The sequence below is a fragment of the Lissotriton vulgaris genome, chromosome 5 (assembly GCF_964263255.1).
Source record: "Lissotriton vulgaris chromosome 5, aLisVul1.2, whole genome shotgun sequence".
Lineage (NCBI taxonomy): Eukaryota > Metazoa > Chordata > Amphibia > Caudata > Salamandridae > Lissotriton > Lissotriton vulgaris.
In genome coordinates, this window is record NC_141693.1 from 1,810,034,416 (window position 1) to 1,810,054,263 (window position 19,848).

At 43.6% G+C, this 19,848-nt stretch overlaps 1 protein-coding gene across 1 annotated transcript; it reads left to right on the forward strand.

The window, feature by feature from the left end:
* Positions 1 to 446: 446 nt before the first annotated feature.
* On the forward strand, positions 447 to 16,096 carry LOC147717264 (keratin, type I cytoskeletal 12-like). Its single transcript, XM_086924211.1, has 8 exons — positions 447 to 1,052; positions 3,185 to 3,267; positions 7,711 to 7,867; positions 10,661 to 10,819; positions 10,926 to 11,051; positions 12,839 to 13,056; positions 13,655 to 13,710; positions 14,437 to 16,096. The coding sequence occupies exons 1-8, from the start codon at positions 618 to 620 to the stop codon at positions 14,532 to 14,534; spliced, it is 1,332 nt and encodes a 443-aa protein (XP_086780337.1). The 5' UTR covers positions 447 to 617; the 3' UTR covers positions 14,535 to 16,096.
* Positions 16,097 to 19,848: the final 3,752 nt, after the last annotated feature.

The window sequence follows — 19,848 nt, forward strand, 5'->3', positions numbered from 1 at the left end:
AAGAGGCCTGATTCAGCAGCAGAGAATGCCCCCTCCCCGGCACCCTAGCATGACTTCAAGTTGTTGTGTCTGTGATGAGAGCAACCAGGTGACAGCAGAAGGGAGGGGAACAAGTGCAGAGAAACCAGGAAGAAGAAATTGGTTAAAACAAGGAGAAATAATTACTTAATTATGCTGTAAAGATGAAACGAAATCGCATCAAGGTTGGCCTCTCCCACTCCACCCTTTTCTCAACTTCCTATCAACACTGGATGGTAAACAGCCACGCGGCATCCACAACTCAAGCAAAATGGGGCTTGAGGAGAAAGGGACCACTCCTAACTAATGGTAATTGCTGTAGGTGGTAGGGTTTGCCCTCAGGAGAGGCCAGGTCTGAGGCTTGGAACACCCATGGTCCTCTCTATAAAAGGATGGATTAGCTCTCAGTCAGACTCTACCACTTTCCTTGGAGGCGACTGGTGCTTGCCTCACGACTGCGGCATCTTAGACTTTCCAGGCGAGCAGAGTCATCGAAGATTTTTTGGGGTGCACCTGGGAGAGTACCTCATCAAAGATCTGTTTTTGGGGACTTTCCACCAGTTGGTAGATTTAAGTGTGGTAGGGGTTCTAAGTTGATAATGTCCGCTTGGCAATCCGGGTCGGGGCTCCATCATGGAGGTCTCCCTAGTGGCTACTCCAGTGGGCAACAAACTGTCCCATTGAAAGGACTTCAAAGCCACAATGGTGGTATCTCTTTGGGTGTTGGTGCCTTTGGCAGTGCTGGTGGTGGTATGAGTAGAGAACGTTGGAGTAGCTATAGTGGCGGTGCAACAAGTAGTGGCAGAGGTTGGGGTGGTGGAGGGGAAGCTCTTCTCTCTGGTGGAGAGAAAGAGACCATGCAGAACCTCAACACCCGCCTCTCCTCCTACCTGGGCAAAGTGAAGTCCCTGGAGGAGGCCAACGCCGGCCTGGAGTATAAAATCAAAGAGTGGTACAAGAACAACGCCGAATGCAGCGCAGGAGGCCCCGACTGCAGCAACTACTTCAAGCAGATTCAGGAGCTTCAGAAACAGGTAGGACTGATGCTTTGAGCAGTGCTACTAGCCACCTTCACTTCAGAATGTAATATATTGTGTTTTCTTGTTTTCGCTTGTGATGGGCCTGCCTCGGTTGAAGCTAGTAACCACAAGCAACAAGTGCCAAGCTGGAGTCCCCCCAAGTTCTTTCTGTAAGGTGGAAGCAGTGAATGAACATGATCTGTGATCTCAATAGGATTTGTCCGCCATGCCACACAAAAACAATATCTGATGGCTGTAAGAAAGTGTGGCACATCGCGCCACACCTCATTTATAGCATCATTAAAAGTGCCCGCCTTTGTGGAGCACACTCCTGATGTAATTACCTCTAGGCGCTGCGTTTGTAAACTAGCCTCGAGAAGGAGTAAACTAACAATTTAAAACAAATGTGTGGGTGTGTCGAAAGCGCTGTCTGCCAAGCAGCACCCTTACTGTACACATGTTTTATGAACTATTGCTTGCGTTGGGAAAGGCCTGCACTTCAAGGAAATCACGCTTGGTTTTGAAATGTATGTGACGAGTGAGGTAGTGTCTGAGCCTGTAGGATTTGTGGGGAATGTCATTTGTGTTGTCCTTAGGATTCGCTTAGGAGCTCGCTTTCATAGGAGCTCTTCCTTCCTGAAAAACAAGATGCCATAGATGTCAATCTGTGATATCCCTCCATGGTCAGCAGCTGGTCCGTCTTTGGTTTCCATGGCGCTGTCCTGACTACCTCTGATCTCAGGGGTCATGAAGGCGGGATCTTAGGGCCCTGTTTGCTTCTGCAGTTTTCAATATTTGCTCTTACATAGCTCCAAAGCAGCAGATAAGAGGCTGGTGAGGGCCAAGTGTAGCACAAGTGGCCAATCCTATCATGGCGTCAGTGGGCAAAGTGTATGTGATGTCACTTCCGCTCCCCCTGGCTTATCTATGAGTCTGCCTCCATGGACAGTTCTTACCCTTTCTGTAGGAACGAGAGGTCGAGTGAAAGACCAAGCCGAAAAAAGCAAAGCTGTCTGCTGTGACTGGATGCGCTGGTTCCACAGCGAATGAGTGCTGTGAATTTAAAGTGCTTTAAATGCCTTTAAATGTCCGCATGGCAAAAATCACTAAACTTGACTGCAAATTAGGTACAAGGGCGCTTTTGCAGTTTGTAGGCTATTATTCAGCCATAGCATTTGATCCAACTTGAACTTCCGATAAATCAACTGAATTGACGTTTCTACTGAAAATTAATTTTTTTTTTAAAACAATGGTGTTTTTAAACAGTACGTTGGTGAAAAAGACCACGGCATTTAGGGGCATATTTACAAGCACCTGTCGCCACCACAACGTCGATTTCTGTGACATTGTGGTGGCAATAGAGGCTTTGCCTTATTTATAAAGCAGCTTTTCTTATCCTTGTAAATGTGACCCCTTTACACGCCGCACTTTGCGTGAAAGGGGCATTCCATGGGTGTTGCTGTAAGTATTCCCACGCGGCACACATGGAACAAGACACATTTCCAGATTTACGAGGTGCGTTTGAATGCTATGCCACCCTAGGGGTGGGGAGCAAGGCGCAACGCGGAGAAATGTTTTCATTTCTCCTCGCTTTTTCCTCTTTCAATGCGTGCTGCATTCTACAGCACACATTGAAAGAGGAAAATGCCCGTAGTGGTTGTTTTTGTGCAGAAAGGTGCCCCTTCCTCTACACAAACAATCACCCATGACGCAGGCAGGGGGACTCCGCCGGCGCATGGCAGCTGTTTGTGCACCTGCGGAGGAGAGAGCACAGGAATGCAACATATCCTTGTAAATATGTTGCATTCCTGTGTTTTTGCAGTGCCGCATCGTGGTGCAGTCAAAATGTACAGGAAGGTGACCCTTCCTGCACATAAGCAATCTTCCCCTAAACGCCGGCAAGGGCGCCTGCATTGGCACTAGGCTGCTACGTTTAGCGCCAGCGCAGGGAGAAACGCAGGGCTGCACAGTACTGTAAGTATGGTGCAGCCCTGTGTTTCTGAAGTGGTGGAGTACGACTTTAGGCCTGGAAGACTAACGCCTCTCACCGCTACTTCATTGTAAATATGGCCCACACTATGAAAAGTGTTGAGTGTATAGCCCAAGGGAATGTATTGTCACGTCCAGCTTGTCCTATTGTCTTCCAGATCATAGCTGCTTCCATTGGCAATGCCAAGACCATCCTGCAGGTGGACAACGCAAGGCTGGCACTGGATGATTTCAAAATGAAGTGAGTTTGGGGAGAGTTGGGGTGGGGGAGGGGAGATGGGCATTTCTTTCCTCGCAGAAAATTAAACATGATGAAAGTCATCCTTTTGAAGCTAAGCTCAACAAAAGACATGATGAAATGTTAAACTGGCAACATTTATAAAACCTGATGAAAGCCCACCAAAATAAGCTGACATATTTTTTTTTAATTGAAATATTAAACTTGAACACCAGTAAGGGGAGGATGGGAGTTGTTGCTGTGGGAATATTGCTGGAAGGCAAGATCCATCGTCCACCACCCTACACTTCCTGTTTGTTTAGCTCAGTATTTGAAGTTCTTTTTCAACCCTGATCTCACTGTTTACTCCTCCACCTTCGTTCCCCTTTTTCTTCCCTTTTCTCTCTTATTCTGATTCAAAGTTTGATGATGTTGAACAATAAATCCCGATCCCTAAAAATGAGTGCCAAGAGAGGGCATGAGGTGAAAATATTGGAGATGGTGCAAAAAGTATGATAAAAGGCTAAAAGCAGTATTTGGTGAAAAATGCATGTGAGGTGGAGAGCAGAGGGAGACAGGGTGCACATATTTGTCTAAACCATGTAAAGTATGTATGTATTAGACTTGGGATTGAGATACACTGTCCAGGCAGGCACATGGCAGGTAATGGATGCAGCATGATCTTAGAGTCGTGGCTTGAGAAGGAGGATAGTAGTATTTTTATGGGCAGACTGCGCATAGAGGGACGTGCTGTTTAGAGACACCAGTAGTGGGGTGTTATTTTGCGATGAGGTGTTGCTGGAAGAGGTGCGCCTTCAGTTCCTTCTAAAAGGATGGGGCCAGTCATCTTTGGACTGGGATGGAGTTCTTTGTCTTGAGAGTGGTTCACCAGCTGTCTTAGTCTTGGTTGTTGGAAAGGTGGTGTATTGGTGTTGACTGCCTTGAGGTATGATGAAGCAGATCTTGTAGGGGATGCGTGTCAATAGTGGAGCCAGAGGAACCTTCAGAGATCTGGACCATTTCTGACATATTTATGAAGACATTTGCTTAAATGAGCTGCTACATTCAAAGTAATTTACAGAAGTTAGGTGAGTCTCTGGGAATGCCGGCAGAGAACCTTGTCGCAGTCGAGATGATAGGAGATAAGACCCGTGCTTAGATGGTGCTCCTGAAGGCAGCTTGCAGGAACAAATGAAACATCTTTGTGAGTTTTTGGAGGACGGTCAGTTGATGCTTTAGTGCAATCTGGGTCTTGAGACTGAATCTGGTGTTGATGTGGAAGCTGAATGATTTAGTGCTATTCGAGAATTGACAGATGACCCTGTACAGATATATTTTGGAAAGACTTTCATGTACCTCTAGTTGTGGAACTGAAATCTATGAAAATATCAGAAAGGAAACATGGGCTGGGATTATGTGAAGGGGTGTGCGAGATTCTGTTGGTTTTGGCCAGCAAAGATTCACAAATTTACAATTTCACTCAGCTGTTGTACCCACATTATGAGGTAATTTGTGTGCTAGTTGAACCGAGCCACCCTGGAATCTGTATGGAGAGTGCTATGCAAGTTTATCGGTCACACAGCTTTTCTACACACAATGGCGCATAATTGCGGTGTTTCCGTGTAAATCTTATGCAGAGCTTTTCTAGGGAGAATAGCACTGAACGAGAAATTATTCTGTTCATGTTAAAGATGTGAGTGGTAGACATTGTCTCAAACATCCAGGTTTTCGTGATTTAGTCGCAAATCGAAAGCTGCAATCTTCATGATGCTGCTTGGTTTTCAACACAAAAAGCTACTCCCAAATGTCCAAGTTCCCTACTTGAGAAATAACTGCTTTAATGGATAATCGTCCTTCATTATGATTTAGTCTGCTTTGATCGAGCAGTGCTAACCCAAGACTTCATCAGCTCAGAATTCATCAATATTCACGCAACTGTGTTGCATTCCTGTGACTATGGTAGGCCCGGGCTGGTGATCTGTACTGGGCAGGAATTAATGAATTCTGCAACAGGAGTACATTGCCTGCTCTGGCCAACGACAGCCATAGATGGGGCAAAATGTGCAGTTTGCTGGTCCCAGTTGCTGCTGTAAAAGAAAGAATCCCCCCTCACAGGTGAGGGAGAAGGGTGTCAGCTGCCAAATATTAATACTGGCACGTAAATGCGTCTCATAAATTATAATAACACCACAATAAATACAAATTCAGGGAGAATGCGACAACCATATAAGTACACACAAACAAAAACATTTTTTATAATAAACAAAAATAGAATTTATTAAAGATACAGTCAATACAATCCATTTAATTTGTGAAAGAATGCATCAAAGGTGGACATATAACGAACAAATATATTATATGCTGCAAAACGTTTTCATAGGACAAATTGATATTATAGTTCTTTTTTGCCATTTTACAGCCAATACCAAAATTGCGAACCAAGAAAATATTGCATCCCCACAAACAGGTGTCAGTAATAAAAAACAGGCTCGAACCACATACACAAATGCTCTCATACGTCTAAATGCACACACATTCAAACCTGCTCACACACAACAATGAACCTATAGATAGTACAACTACATTCTGTGCCTCTGTTTTCAATTTATTAAGAGGTGGATATGTCAAGAACCGTCTATCTAGGTGTTAAAGTGAATAAATGAGAGTTACTCTACGCATCTCTGCTATCAGGGTTCTGGTTTGGTAAGCGAAAAAAAGCGTAGCGTCTTACACAGGATATATCTTGACCAAATTGACAAAAGGCAGGTGTACTCTCAAAGGGAGAACATTGAACCGGTATTCAACTGCAAGGCTGTGGTCTTAAAGGAAGTTTTATTTGAATACAGGTCTCTTAAGGGGTGACAAAATTGTACCTCGCTAATCTCCAGTACCGTCGTTTTAATTGGAAAAGGCAACATTAGAAAGGTAATAAAGATATCGACCTCTAACGGGGGTGAGGGACTTGTAGATGTCCACTATTTCTGCACAAGAATTCTTGATAAGGAATGGATTAATCCTTTGTTCCAAGAAACGACATACAAAGGAATACTAGGAAAAGTATGACACTTATATACTGAACTGTATACCAAATCTCGACTAAGGATTAGGTGGGTTGATAAGATTGAGCACTTTGTGATTTTATTTTGATTGGGTCGTGAAGAAGGTGGTTTTAACTACATGACACACCGAAACGCGTCAAGAGGATAAAAGTTTAGTTTGTTTTATAAAAATTATGTTATAATGGATTTGTACTGTAATATGCACTAGGAAATGTATAATATCTATGTAACCATCTTTAACTATTGTTGAAAAAACTATTGAAAAAGACATAATTTTCCTGAATGTTTATGTTTTAACTTTGCACAAATTTGTTCTAAGAAATGAAATATGAAATGTTTTTAACCATGATATAAAATTGTTTTTGTTTTGATAAAGATGCAAGAAATAATTTAAAAAACTAAGGATATAAATCTAGACTACGTGTTGCTATATATAGGGACATATATTTCCCTTTTCTTTGGTTCATTGTAATATATACATAATTCCTTTGTAGGAGTAGTAAATAACATCAAAAGGGAAAACTCTTACTTTTTATGGGGAAAAACTGGTAACACACCTCAGTTGAGGAAAACATAAATTATTACTGTGTTATCCTCCCCTTTGACACATCTAATAATACGACATATGGTGGTATTGGCATTTTTTGGATGCAGTATCACCCCCTGGGGATCCTGCAGGAGTAGTAATCAGGGTGTGAGAGACAGGCAGAGCAATGCTTTGCTGAGAATCTGCTCAGCGGAAGGGCTTCCGTACAGCTCCAGCCAATGTAGGAGAAAAGAGGGATTGATTTTTAGTGATCCTTGCGTAAGAGATAGATTTAAACCTGGAAAGACAGTCCGAATTTACAAAGGATAGTTTGTCACTCTTGTCCTAGGAGAGACAAACTTAATTAGGACTGTCTTAAGGTGGGCCAATCAGGCCAGCACAGTTCGAAGAGGATGAAGAGCTAAGATTTCGGCCTCGCAGATAACAACTTAATTTTGATTTTAAGAACCTTAGATGGTCCTACTCTGCACAACGTTTCTCGAAGAAACGCGTCATTAATAAATGAACATAAACAAAATTTTGAAGCTGTGAATATTAAACCTGACTGTAAGATATTATCAATGGACATTTTTACATTTACAAAGCCAACGACTAAAACAATAGTTTGTAAAAACGTTAAATGTAGTAGTAGGCAGAGTAAGAGATGGCAAAAAATGGTTTCAAAAAATGTGAGACTTTGTAAATATGGCAACAGGTTCCAAGAAGAGCTAGAATATATTTTTCTTGTGGCGATTTAGATTAATAATGCTCCTTTGTGTGCTTAAGGCTAGAAAGCACCAGGATGTGTGTGATATTGCTTCGAGTATCACCTGATTATATGCTTGGTAATGTGCTAGCACTGTTGTCTCTCTCTGGTCCCAGGCTCGAGAACGAGCAGCGCCTGCGCGTCAGCGTGGAGGCGGATAACAATGGTCTTCATAAAGTCCTGGATGAGCTGAGAATGGACAAATCAAGCCTGGATGTGCAGGTGGAGAGCCTGACTGAGGAGCTAGCCGCCCTCAAGAAGAACCACGAGGAGGTAGGCTGGGGTCTGTCAGTGCTGTTGTGACACGCTGTGAGTGTGCAATACCACACACCGACTGGCTTATGGAGAAACCAATGTATGTCACCAGGGCAGTCACATGGAAAATAGGATTGGGATGAGGCATTCACTTGTCATGTAACATGACGTGTCTCGCTCTGCCTCAGTCCTGCCAGGATTCTATAGGCACCTGCTTGTCTGGCAAAGTCTGCATCTTTTCTAAGACCTGAAGTCTTAGAACAGGTGCAGCCAATTGCCCTACCTCTTGCCCTACCCAGGTAATGGTATGCTGCACACCTCTCCCCCAACATGCCCTGGTGTTCTTTTAGAAGAAATGCAAAGTTATGTCTTGTACCTAATGTTAAGGGCGAACTGCAATGCCCAAACCTGCTGTGCTTCGATGTCTGCGACACAGGTTTCTATGAGCATTAAGGGGCTATTTGACAACAAAATGATGCAATGCGGTGGCGCAAGCTAGCCTGCTGCACCGTAAGGAAAGGGCAACGATGTGGCATATTTATGGCAATACGACACATTCCTGTTTTTTTCATTCCGTTGGCGCTGTTTAGACAGTTTTGCGCTAATACTTGGTGCCTGCATTGAAATCCAGTTGTTTTTGTACAGGAAGGGACACCTTCCTTCACAAAATAAATTGTTGCTCCTGCCCTGGGAGGCATATGGTTTTGACGGGAAACAACACTTACTACGCAACTTTTACAACGCACTACCTTTACAACGAAACTTTCACAACGCAACATCCATTACAACGCATACCATTACAACACAACCATACAACGCATGTCACTACAATGCATACCACTACAATGCATGTCATTACAACGCATACCATTCAACGCATACCTACACTATCCAACACTTACCCCATTGTTGCACCCCCTGGAGTTAGAATAGTAATTTTTACCCCTACACTATCCAATACTTACCCTACTGCTGCACCCCTTGGAGTTAGAATAGTAATATTAACCCCTACACTATCCAACACTTACCCTACTGATGCACCCCCCTGGAGTTAGAATAGTAATGTTTAACCCTACACTATCCAATACTTACCATACATGCAATGTAATGGTATGCGTTGTAATGGTATGCATTGTAAATGTAGTATGCATTGTAGTGGAATGGGTTGTAAAGGTAGTTTAAAAGAATTCGTTGTAATGGCATGCGTTGTAATGGAATGCGTTGTAATGGATGTTGCGGTGTAAAAAAATGCGTTGTAAAGGTATGCGTTGTAAAAGTATGCATTGTAACGACATACATCCGGTTTTGACGCATGCCCAGATTTATGCTTTGTTGTAAATCTGGGAATGTGTTAAATGCCATGGGCTTTGAGTGGGAACACCCACTGCAACGCCCATGACAGACCTATCAGGCGCAGTGTGAGGCAATGCAGCAACTTGCGCTGCATTGCCTCACACTGTATCTGCGAGGCCATGAAAATTCACGCAGGGTGGCTTTCTGTGGCCTCGTAGATATGGGCCTACACTGTGTATCTCTGGAGCGTCAGAAAAGTGAAGCTCCGGTGGCGAACATTTACTGCAAGGGCCTCTCTGGGCCCCATGCACCGCCGGAACATCACTTTTTTTGGCTTAAAACTGCCTCATAAATATCATTCCAGTTAATGCAGTTTTCTGCGTTAACCCCTTTGCTGCGGGGGTTATTTTCCTGCTGTGCTGTGGGGGAGGGGGGCGCACACGGAGCCCGCATGCTCATGAGGAGCTGAACTCGTCATGAGACACGGCGCTCCTGTGCTCATGACGAGCTCAGCTCGTCATAACCACACCCGTTCCCGTGGAACGCTCAGCACAGCAGGGGAATTATCCCCGCATGCGAGCGTTCCACGGCTCATGACACGCTGAGCTCGTCATGAGCACCGGAGCGCGTGGCTCATGACGAGCTGAGCATGGAAAGAGTTAAAGGGGAGGGCAATGGGTGTTGCTGGGGCATTCCCAGCAACATCCATGACCTTTGACACTCTCCGAGATTTATGAGAAATTGTAAATCTCAGGCAGCGCCAGAAACTTACACCTCCCCAGGGGAGGCGTAAGGGAGGTACAACGAGGCAAAATATCTTTATTTCTCCTTGTCTTTCTTTTCTCTATGTGTGCTGCATTCTTCAGCACACATAGAAAGAGGAAAATGCCTCTTGTGATTGTTTTTGTGCAGGAAGGATTCCCTTCCTGCACCAAAATAATCATCCCCGCAACACAGGCACCCTTGCACCATGCGTTGCGTTGGTGCACGGCAGCCTATTGTCTTCAGGCGCGGGGGAAAAACACAGGAATGCTTCGCATCTGATAGATACGGCGCATTCCTGCCCTTTTCGTTTGTCCTAGTGCGGCGCATCAGGAAGGCCTGCTGTGCTGCCCTATTGCAAAAAACAATAAATGAGGCTCTCAGTTTCAAAGAATTTTCTTAACTTTGCCTACATTTTCCATAGAATATTGACTTATTCTTCTATGTATTGATATATATCTTGTCAGTAATAAGTCAAGACCCGAATTAACCAATATTGTACTGCAGATATGTATCGTTGTATCTTCAAAATTAGACAAGCACTCAGTTTTCCAAAATTCAGGACTAAAGTTGGGAATTTGCAATCAGCCTGACACCTTTCACAAACATAAAACTCACCCTCCTAAAAACCTTGAGGAGCATATTCACAAACAATCTTTCTTGCCTATCACTGATGCCACAACACGCAGACTGGGCTAGGCTCATGCTGGACCGAAATGAATCCTTAAACTGTACTTTTTGTGTCCCAATGCCCAGGAGATGAAAGGAAATCAGCCAGCAGCCGGACAGCTGAATGTGGAGATTAACGCTGCTCCAGGAATCGACCTGCTGAAGGTCCTGAACAATATGAGGGCACAATATGAAATCATGGCCGAAAAGAACCGCAAAGAAGCCGAATGCAAGTTCAACGAAGCGGTAAAAGCAGTGACAGAAAAAACAAAGGAGGAAGGTTTTCTGTACCAAAGTCTACGTGCACTTGGATTTCTTTAACGTTCTCTATTGTTTTTGTCTCGTCCCCCAGTGCAAGGACCTGAACAAAGAAATTGACTGTGGCAGTGACCAGATGCATTCCGGCAGGAGTGAGATCTGCGACCTCAAGCGCAGCCTCCAAGCCCTGGAGATCGAGCTGAGGGCGGCCTTGGCCACGGTACGTGACTGCGGACCCTGGTAATGTCCAAGCTATGGGCGGCGGACTTACGACTGCCGCACTCACCGTGGCGCACCACTGGTAGTCCACAGTCTGCCGGATTACGACTCTCTGAGTTGTTCCGGCAGTGGACCGTCGGCTGTGCCAGGCAACCGCCGTTCCTTGGCGGCGGCACGTGGGGGGGCTATGCAGTATGCTGAGCAGAAGTGGTGCGGTCCCGCCCAGCATATTACGAGTTTTCCCACCGCCGGCCTTTTCATGGGCATGAGTCCACCATGAAAAGGCTGGCAGTGGGGAAGCAAAAGGGGCCTTAGAGGGCCCCCATTCTACCCACCATGGGGGTGCATTCAGGGGGGCACAACATGCACCCCCATTTCTCGCACGGTATGGACTTCGCAGCCCATGCTGTACTGGAACATTTTTACCGTTCCCATTACGGTGCCTGTTTTTCTGGCACTACCACGGGAAAGGCAAAAGGATCATCTGCCTGCACGAGCTGAACTTGTAATCAGGCCGGCGGTCCTTGCGTTGCTTTGGTGCAGCTTTGCCAGTGGAGAGCCGGCACGAATGCTCAAAAGTTGTAATCAGCCCATAGGAATACTTGACCTCCATGAGGTGGAAATCTAAGGGGGAAAGCATTGGGTAAGAATGTTTTGCTTTTTCAACCTACATTCCATATTTTGAAAACAATGGCCAGAATGAAATTTCCTGACTTCACTAGAAAATTAAAGTCATCTAAAAAGAATTCACCAGCACAATCAATTTTTGTAGACCTGTCTGTACACTCCTGTCTGAACCACCAAAACGTATTGTTTTCTATCTTTCAAAATTTCTTGCTCCCGAGATAGCTTCTCCATACATTTGTTGCTCCCTCAGCATTATTTAAATGGGTGAAGGGCTCAAATTTGGGTGTTAATTTTTTGCCGTTGGTTGATCGTCTTTGGCAGTCCTCTTCATTTGTTGTGCCTCTCCATTCCTAGATTATCTATGGCTTCTTTGTTCTGTCTTGCTGTCTATTGCTCCTCATAGTCATTCCTTTTACTTCTTGACTTTCCTCTGACTCCTATGAACTCCCTGGTTCCACCTTAGCAATCTGTGTTTTTATTTACTTTGAGGTGCTCTTTGGTTTACTGGGGCTCATTTGGAGTTTGCAGGAAGTGGGAGCACAATTAAATGTCGGTACTCCTACCCCATCATAATTGTTGTTGCCCCAACCAATTTAGAGGTGGGGAATCCCAGGGTTTGTGACTGTAGAGCATCAGCTGCCTCTGTAGTTTGAAACATTTGACCTGAGGGCACGTCCTGCAGAGGGATATGAGGGCGTAGTCACCCAACCTATTTAGAGCAGGTGGCCTTCACTAGAATTACCTGTTTAAAACCACCAGGTGAAACGTTCTCTGGCAGGGAAATTTCACAATGGCTCCCAAGCATGGGTAAATGCCCCCTGTATATCAGACCATTGTTTTATGTTGTTTTGCAAGAGCAAGGTCCCAGTTTGGGAGTTTGTTCTTGAAAAATAATAAAAAATTGCAAAGTAGGCACAACAAACAACACACCGGGTCAGCCGCTCTGAATGCAGCTGGTAGACTGCTTTGAGTGAGGAGGCAATGGTGCTGCTGACCTGTTAGGATCGAGGGTCTCCCCCTGGGGTCTTATGGAGCCTGCTTGCGTTTTGTCTTGACGTCGATTGTGTCTTCCTTTCCAGTTCTTACTATCCCTTATCATTCCTTGCCTGTCCTTGTAATTTTTGTTTCTTTTTTTGCCATTCTCTGTTCGTTCACCAACAGAAAAAATCCCTTGAAGAGACCCTTGCAGAAACAGAAGGTCGCTACTGCCTGCAGCTCTCCCAGCTGCAAATCCAGATCAGCGCAATAGAAGAGCAGCTAGCCGCCATCCGGTGTGAGACCTCCAACCAGTGTGCAGACTACGAAGACCTCCTGGATATCAAGACCCTGCTGGAGAAGGAGATCGAGACCTACCGACGGCTCATGGATCAAGATGGCGCGTAAGTCGATTGCTTATGAGTAACTCATCATCGCGCTGTTTACTGCTAACAAAATAGGGAAAATAGGCTTGTTGTTCGCTATCAACACAGCGCTGGTTTGCTTCTACCAAGTGGGGGGATTATAAAGTAGAAGGTTCACTTTTCATTATAATCATTAAAATGCTTAAAAAAACAATTGCCCAGTCCATTAATTTTTAAAATGCTGACCGATCATAACATTTATCAAGTAAATTCCATTCAATATTTGTGCAGTGAGGTAAGGAACTCTAGTGTGAAATAGTATCTCATTATTGGAGTGCTCGAGAAGGGCAGTATAAACATTGATTTTACAAACTAAAGTACAGACATCATTATTTTCTACTGCTAAATTTGAAAAACCATACATAGAATGTTATATGTTATGTTATAAAACATGTTATTACGCGCTCTGCTACTACAAAGTATCCTGGCGCGAATGTAATATATGTAAGTTCTATGCCCAGGCTAGTGGTTAAAGCTATGCCTAGATCTAAATACCATAATATACACGTTTTACCATTGGCAATCTAACACTGTTGCAATAGGTTCATGCTTGTAAATTCATTCTCTTTTCTTGCAGGGCTTTCCCGAGTTCACAGTCGAGGTCACAATTGGGATCCCAGTCACAAAGCAGAGGTGATGTTTTTTTATGATGGCTAGACATCATTTTCTTAAAGGCTGCCAGTTTCCAGTTTTCATGACTCACGTTGTGTTTTCTGCAACTGGCTGTTGTAAGAGGTAAGACCAAGTACTGCTCAAAATGTCCTACATGAGGTCAAAGAAGCTAAGTTTAACCATCAATGGTTGCTCTGTTTCTTAAAGATGTAAGCAGATCAGAAATCCAAATGACGGACTTGACATTTCTCCAGCTTTACCTCTAAAATGTAGAGGTGATCCTCAAGCCTGTATTTTGACAAAAAAGGATGCCTCTTCCATTGACCACATCATATCATTAATTCATGCCTGCAAAAATGGTAGAAGTGCTGTCCAAGCGTGATTGGTTTGATTGAAATTATACAGTGTCCCTCTCATTTAAAAAAAAAGAAAAAAAAATCCTGCAGGGTGCATGAAAACAATATTTGAAAATATCATGTCGTCTATTTTTCTGATCACCACTGCTCCAAAGGCTTTTATAAAAACAGCTAACTTGCAAACTTGGCATTCCCCAGAGCAGTGCATGATGGTCTACCATTTACAGCTCTGATTTGCATACCAAAGCCTGGGTAGCTTTGCTTTGCGGCATAAAAATCTCTATTAAGGGAGAAAAAGGATGATGAAGATGATCACGAAGAATGCCCACCTTTTCTTCTGTCATGAATATAAAGCTCTCCAGGTCTCATGCATTATCTTTTATTTTTCTAGGTCCGCAGAAAACAAGGAAGGTCCAGACAATAGTTCAAGAGGTGATGGATGGAAAAGTGATCTCAGAAAACGTGAAGGAGACAGTAGTACAAATGTAAAGTCTGAAAGTAAAATGGCCTTCTTTGACCCTGCCAACTCCTCAGATATAATATTTAAGGTCATTTGCCTATACCTAAAGAGGTAGAAGCCCCAGATCTAGTATACTTTTCCACGCTATTTATACCACTGTCTACACTGCTAAGCCTTAATGACCTGGAGTAGGGTGTGCGAAGTTGCAAACATTGCAATGTCAAAGTGGTTTTTTAAACTTTGCCTGCTTTGCGATTTGCAAAGCTGGTGATTTTTGGAAAAGAAATTGGAGGAGACACCAAATAGTCAAAGATGGCCATGAAAAAAGTTCAACCAATAGGCTACAACCACTTCTCTCACAGGACCTTTAATTCATGCACAAAATACTTGCTGTGCATTTGTCCCAAGTTCCCCTTTGCTGTCCATTTAGACTCTCTCTCTCTCTCTCTCTCTCTCTCTCTGTCTCTCTCTCTTTCTTTCTCTCTATCCCTCTCTCGCTCTCTCCTTCTCTCTCAGATGGTCTCAAATTGACAGGAATTGTCCAGCATCAGCTGGCTTTGAGTTGCTCAACTCCTGAATCTTGGTCTAGCCCAGCTTCAAGAAATTGTTCTTAAAACTTTATGGACCTCATAGTTTGTTGTGTCTCAAAAGTACCAGAAAATTCCACTAATAGGCGTTTCTTGTAAGAGAAAAACGAAAGCTGCACCTACGTTTAGAACAACGAGGATTCAATGACAAATTCCATTAACAAAATAGTTTAGGGGTAAAACTTTATAACCAAATATTTTTACCAAGAACATTTCACACCCAGGGCAAGGTTTAGGGAATTATTCTTTCCTAATTTCTTAAAGTGCAAAAGTTGTGTACCTTTTCAATTTTCTCACCAAAATGATGATTTTAGCATACCCTAGTTAAAATTTCTACATCCTAAATCACTTAGGCCTTCGTTAGGAGAGGCCTATAAATTGGAATCTGACTAGTAACAGGAATTACAAGCTCCATTGGAATTAGGAGCTCTGTGGAAACACCTTAGGTCTCCTAACTTTCACCTAGGTATTTCGGCAGATAAAAGCAGCCGATATCTCCAGGAGAAAGTCTGGCCCAAATGAGGAATTACCAGGGAACCTGACCTAGAACTATTAATTCCCCGTGTAATTCCTCATTTCATAGAGGATCCTCTGGGTCCCACTTGTAATGGACCAGATTTTCCCCACCCATGGAGTTAGCGGTTCCCCTGGTATCGGTAACTCTGGGGGTGGGTAAAATCCAGCCCATTTACCACGAGACTAATTAAGAATGCCTAAGCCTGTTCCTACTTCTTTTCCATTTCTGCTTAGACCTCCATTTTAAATTCTGGACCTTGGTGTCTGTTCTAACTCTGTGGCTTCTACCAGGATAGATATAGCCAAATTTGAAAGGGCAGCCGGGAAGGTTGGGATCAGCGCTTGTGTCCAGCAAACTCTATGATCTTGCCTACAGTTTCATGGGCTTAATTGTATACAGTTAAACAAAAGAGCTGAGCATTATTATGCCAAACCTACCTGTTCCTGCAATTTCTCGAAATAAATTATATTTCTGTTTGCAAGCATGACATGTTTGTTTGGAGTCGTCTTTGTATCTGTGAAAAGCAATCTATCTTTTGTGAGTTAGTATTAGTAGGGTGCATTTTCTTTCACACATCCCCTATCATACCCACTTCCATTGTTATGCAAAATATGCATAGGTATTCCATGTATATTGCTATAATCTCCCTAAATAACAGACACAACTCTGCCCTGTGTAGTGATTTTGAAAACTTTTCCCCCTGGTTTTTCTGCCCTTTGCTGTCCCAAATACATGTGTTTCCGCGCTAAAGTAGAAGTCTGAAGAGAGCAATTTACGCAGTTTCTGCTTTCCCTTCTACCCAGTCATTTCCTCTGGTGGAAATCTAGGCGGCTTGCTTCACAATTTTTTTTAACAGTTCAGGCCATTGGCCACTGTGACCAGCGGGGTCCTGTCCACTCTATAAGGCCTATTTCTGTCTGCTTCCCTGTTGAACAACCCATTGCATAATCCTAATGCATACACCTGGGCAGGTTCGAGGATGTTTGGCTACATGACAGGACCAGTCATCGTGTGTCCGAGAAGACTACCACTCAGCCCACGGAGCAAGTCCAACGGATCCAAAACAGGCCTCTGGAGGGAGATTGGGTATAGAATATCATGTGAGATTTTCATGCCATGGTTCTGTGCTGCTCTTGCTTGGTCTACATCATCCTCTTCCAATACAAGTATCATAATTCCAAGCTACCTGGGGGCATATGTACAACCCCTATCGCCACGGGAACGTGACTTTTTGGGACATTCCCGCGGCGAAAGTGGCTTTGCCCTATGTACAAGACAGCGTTAAGCCTCTTAACGTGGCTTAACGCAGCCTTGTACATAAGGCACCCTTTCACTCTATGTTTATTGTGAAAGGGACACGGGGTGGGTGTTGTGGTGGGTGTTCCACCGCAATACCCATTGTATTTGACACTGCCCCTTATGTACAAGGTTGGCGTACATAAGAGGCAGCTCCAAAATGAAGACCAGGAAAATCCTGGTCTTAAGTTGGCGAAACGAGGATAAATTGTTTATTTCTCCTCGTTTTTGCATTTTTCACGTGTGCTACCTTGTGCAGCACACATGGAAAAAGCAAAATGCCATGGTTTGTTTATGTGCAGGAAGGCAACCCTTCATACAGGTAACCAATCCTCCCCTGCACACAGACACCCTTGCACTGTGGTGCAAGGGTGCCTGCGTTGGCGCTAAGTTGTTAAACTTAGCGCCATCGCAGAGGGAAACGCAAGGCTGCACTACATTCTTGTAAATATGGTGCAGCCTTGTGTTTCTGAAGTGCCGGAGCGTGTCGTTAAGCCCAGAAGGCTAACGACACGCTACGCCACTTCATTGTACATATCAGAATTACCGACCATTCCCCTCTTAGCTTTGTGGTGGGCATGAATTAATTGAATGTGCCCACAGATGTTCACACTGAGTGAAAAAGGTTCTACTCATACCAATAAAGTTACCTATTAAAAAATATATATTTGGGGGTTTTATGTGAATCTCTGTTGCAGACTCTGAAAGTGTGCTCAAGACCCATAAGTAGAAAACTCTACAGATTTGATTTCGAGACACACAGATAAAAAGGTAGTCAGCAAGGACTTAGGTTTTAGAGACACAGTCCTGCAGAATTGCCAGTGACACTGTCGGGCAGAACAGAGGTAAGAAAAATGTCAACAGTACAGAAACAAAGAGACCTATTTTACTTGCTTGGTTTTTTTTTTGCTTTGCCAAAGGGAGAAGCCAATAAACAAGGAATGTCCACATCAGGGCACCTTTATTGATTCTTTTAGTCCTGTCCACATCACCGGAGCGCAAGCAAGCAGATCCTGTAGCAATTGCTTCACAAAACACTAAGAATTCCCTACTACTGATCACCCGTCTCAGACACCAGCCAGGACTGAGATTGGGAGAAGAAACCCAATGATGAAGCATGACACTTGCGGGTGAGGGTTCTGCATCCCCAACAGAAGCTTGTGTTGAGTTCAGCGAGCTCTGGTATCGCTCCTCAATCCACAGATCTGCTTCCACCTTGTCATTCTGAGTAGCCATAGAAAGAAAGCCCACAAGCATAAGCAGAGGCAAACATGAGCTAATGTTGTTTGTTTAAAAACTGTGAAAAAATGCAGTGGCATTGCACCTGTGATACCTGTTATGCATCCTGTCAAAATATCAGCCAAACACTTTGAAGGCTGGCTTTTCTGTGCTTATGGAGGCTTTTAACAAAGATGAATGAAGATCAAAGGTGCAATGAGTGAGCACCACAAAAGAGCACATGCCCATAATTTGGTGTCTCCATAGAAGAGAATGGTTTGACTTGCTTGACTTTGCATGTGAAGGGATCAGATGTCAATGAATAAAAGTAATATGATTGCCTGGAACCTTTCCATAATTTGAAAATTGTAGATTAGAGCTCATCTGCCAGAAAATGTGTGGTTATTCCAGTAATCCTAAATGGTACCATGAAAGGTGTGCTTTGAAAAAAGACAAAAGTGAGACACAACAGAAATAGAAATAAGCACGTCCTTCTTTAATGGGTTAACTCTTGATCTTCCTGAATATTTCATAAATTAACAGCACCACACTCCGAACCGATCAGGCAGAGTCCTTTTTTATGTAATATCCATTTATTGGGTATCAGCCAAGCTTCGATCTCTTCATTTGCTGCTGGTCCAAAAAGGATCTACTTTAAAACCATGTGTATATTTTTTAGAATCATGCTCTCTTCCTTATGAGATCCCTCTTTGGACCCCAATTGTGCAGAAAATAAATCTGTCTAGAGTTCAAGCATTCTAAATTTCAGACATTAAACACTTTATGTTATTGACCTATACTTCCCAGTCAAAGGTTCTTGACCATGACATAACTATTTCCTCTATGGCAACAGCAGACCCTAGCTATGTGTTGACATAACAATGCAAAGAGATTCACTGTCTTTTTTTGCACCGAGACAGTGAAGTTGAAAGAATAGCAAGATCCAGGCTTTTGTGGTGTAGTGTACTTGTTGGTGCAGCAGGACAGAATAGACAGAGAGTACGGGCCCGATTCACAGAACTAACTCAAGACAAAATCCTAAACTTACTACTTTTGGTATTCACAGAAGTTAGGATTTTGTCTTAAGTCTGTCTTAAGTCTTTCTTAAGACAAACTTAAGACAAAATCCTAACTTCTGTGAATACCAAAAGTAGTAAGTTTAGGATTTTGTCGTAAGTTAGTTCTGTGAATCGGGCCCTACTTAAAATGCTCTGCACTCAACTATACAGCAACTCAGTAAAATAAAAGGCTAGACCCTTAAACTCAATGTTAATATCTTACATGCCTTGCTTGTGTCGGCCACGTCTTGCCATGCCTGTCTTGCACAGTTGACATAAACTTGGAAAAAAGGAATAAAGAAGGTCTCCAGTCCCAATCAATACCTTGGGTGAACATGAGATCCTTTTATCAATTCCCTAGTGTAGGAATGTGGATACCTGACTATGGTTACCCCAGATTTTTTGCCTAGTGTTTAGCTGGTTTTTGACTTAGTTGGCCTGGGATCCTGCTAATCAGGGCCCCAGGCTATCTGTTCTTTCTGTAAAGTTTACTCCATGTACCCTAGATACATCTCCAATTGGACATTGGGTCACCTTATCAGCCCCTGTACAGTGTACTATAGGTACCCAGGGCATAGGTGTATCCAAGGCCTACCAGGGGCTGCAGCATATCTTTTGCCACCCCTGGCTGGCTATCCAAACCGACACAACTGGCTGATCACTCAGC

Coding starts and splice junctions, on each gene's coding strand:
- LOC147717264 (XM_086924211.1), top strand. CDS start 618: ATGTCCGCTTGGCAATCCGGGTCGGGGCTCCATCATGGAGGTCTCCCT. Junction 3,268..7,710: donor CTGGATGATTTCAAAATGAA/GTGAGTTTGGGG, acceptor CTCTGGTCCCAG/GCTCGAGAACGAGCAGCGCC. Junction 13,711..14,436: donor ATCCCAGTCACAAAGCAGAG/GTGATGTTTTTT, acceptor TTATTTTTCTAG/GTCCGCAGAAAACAAGGAAG.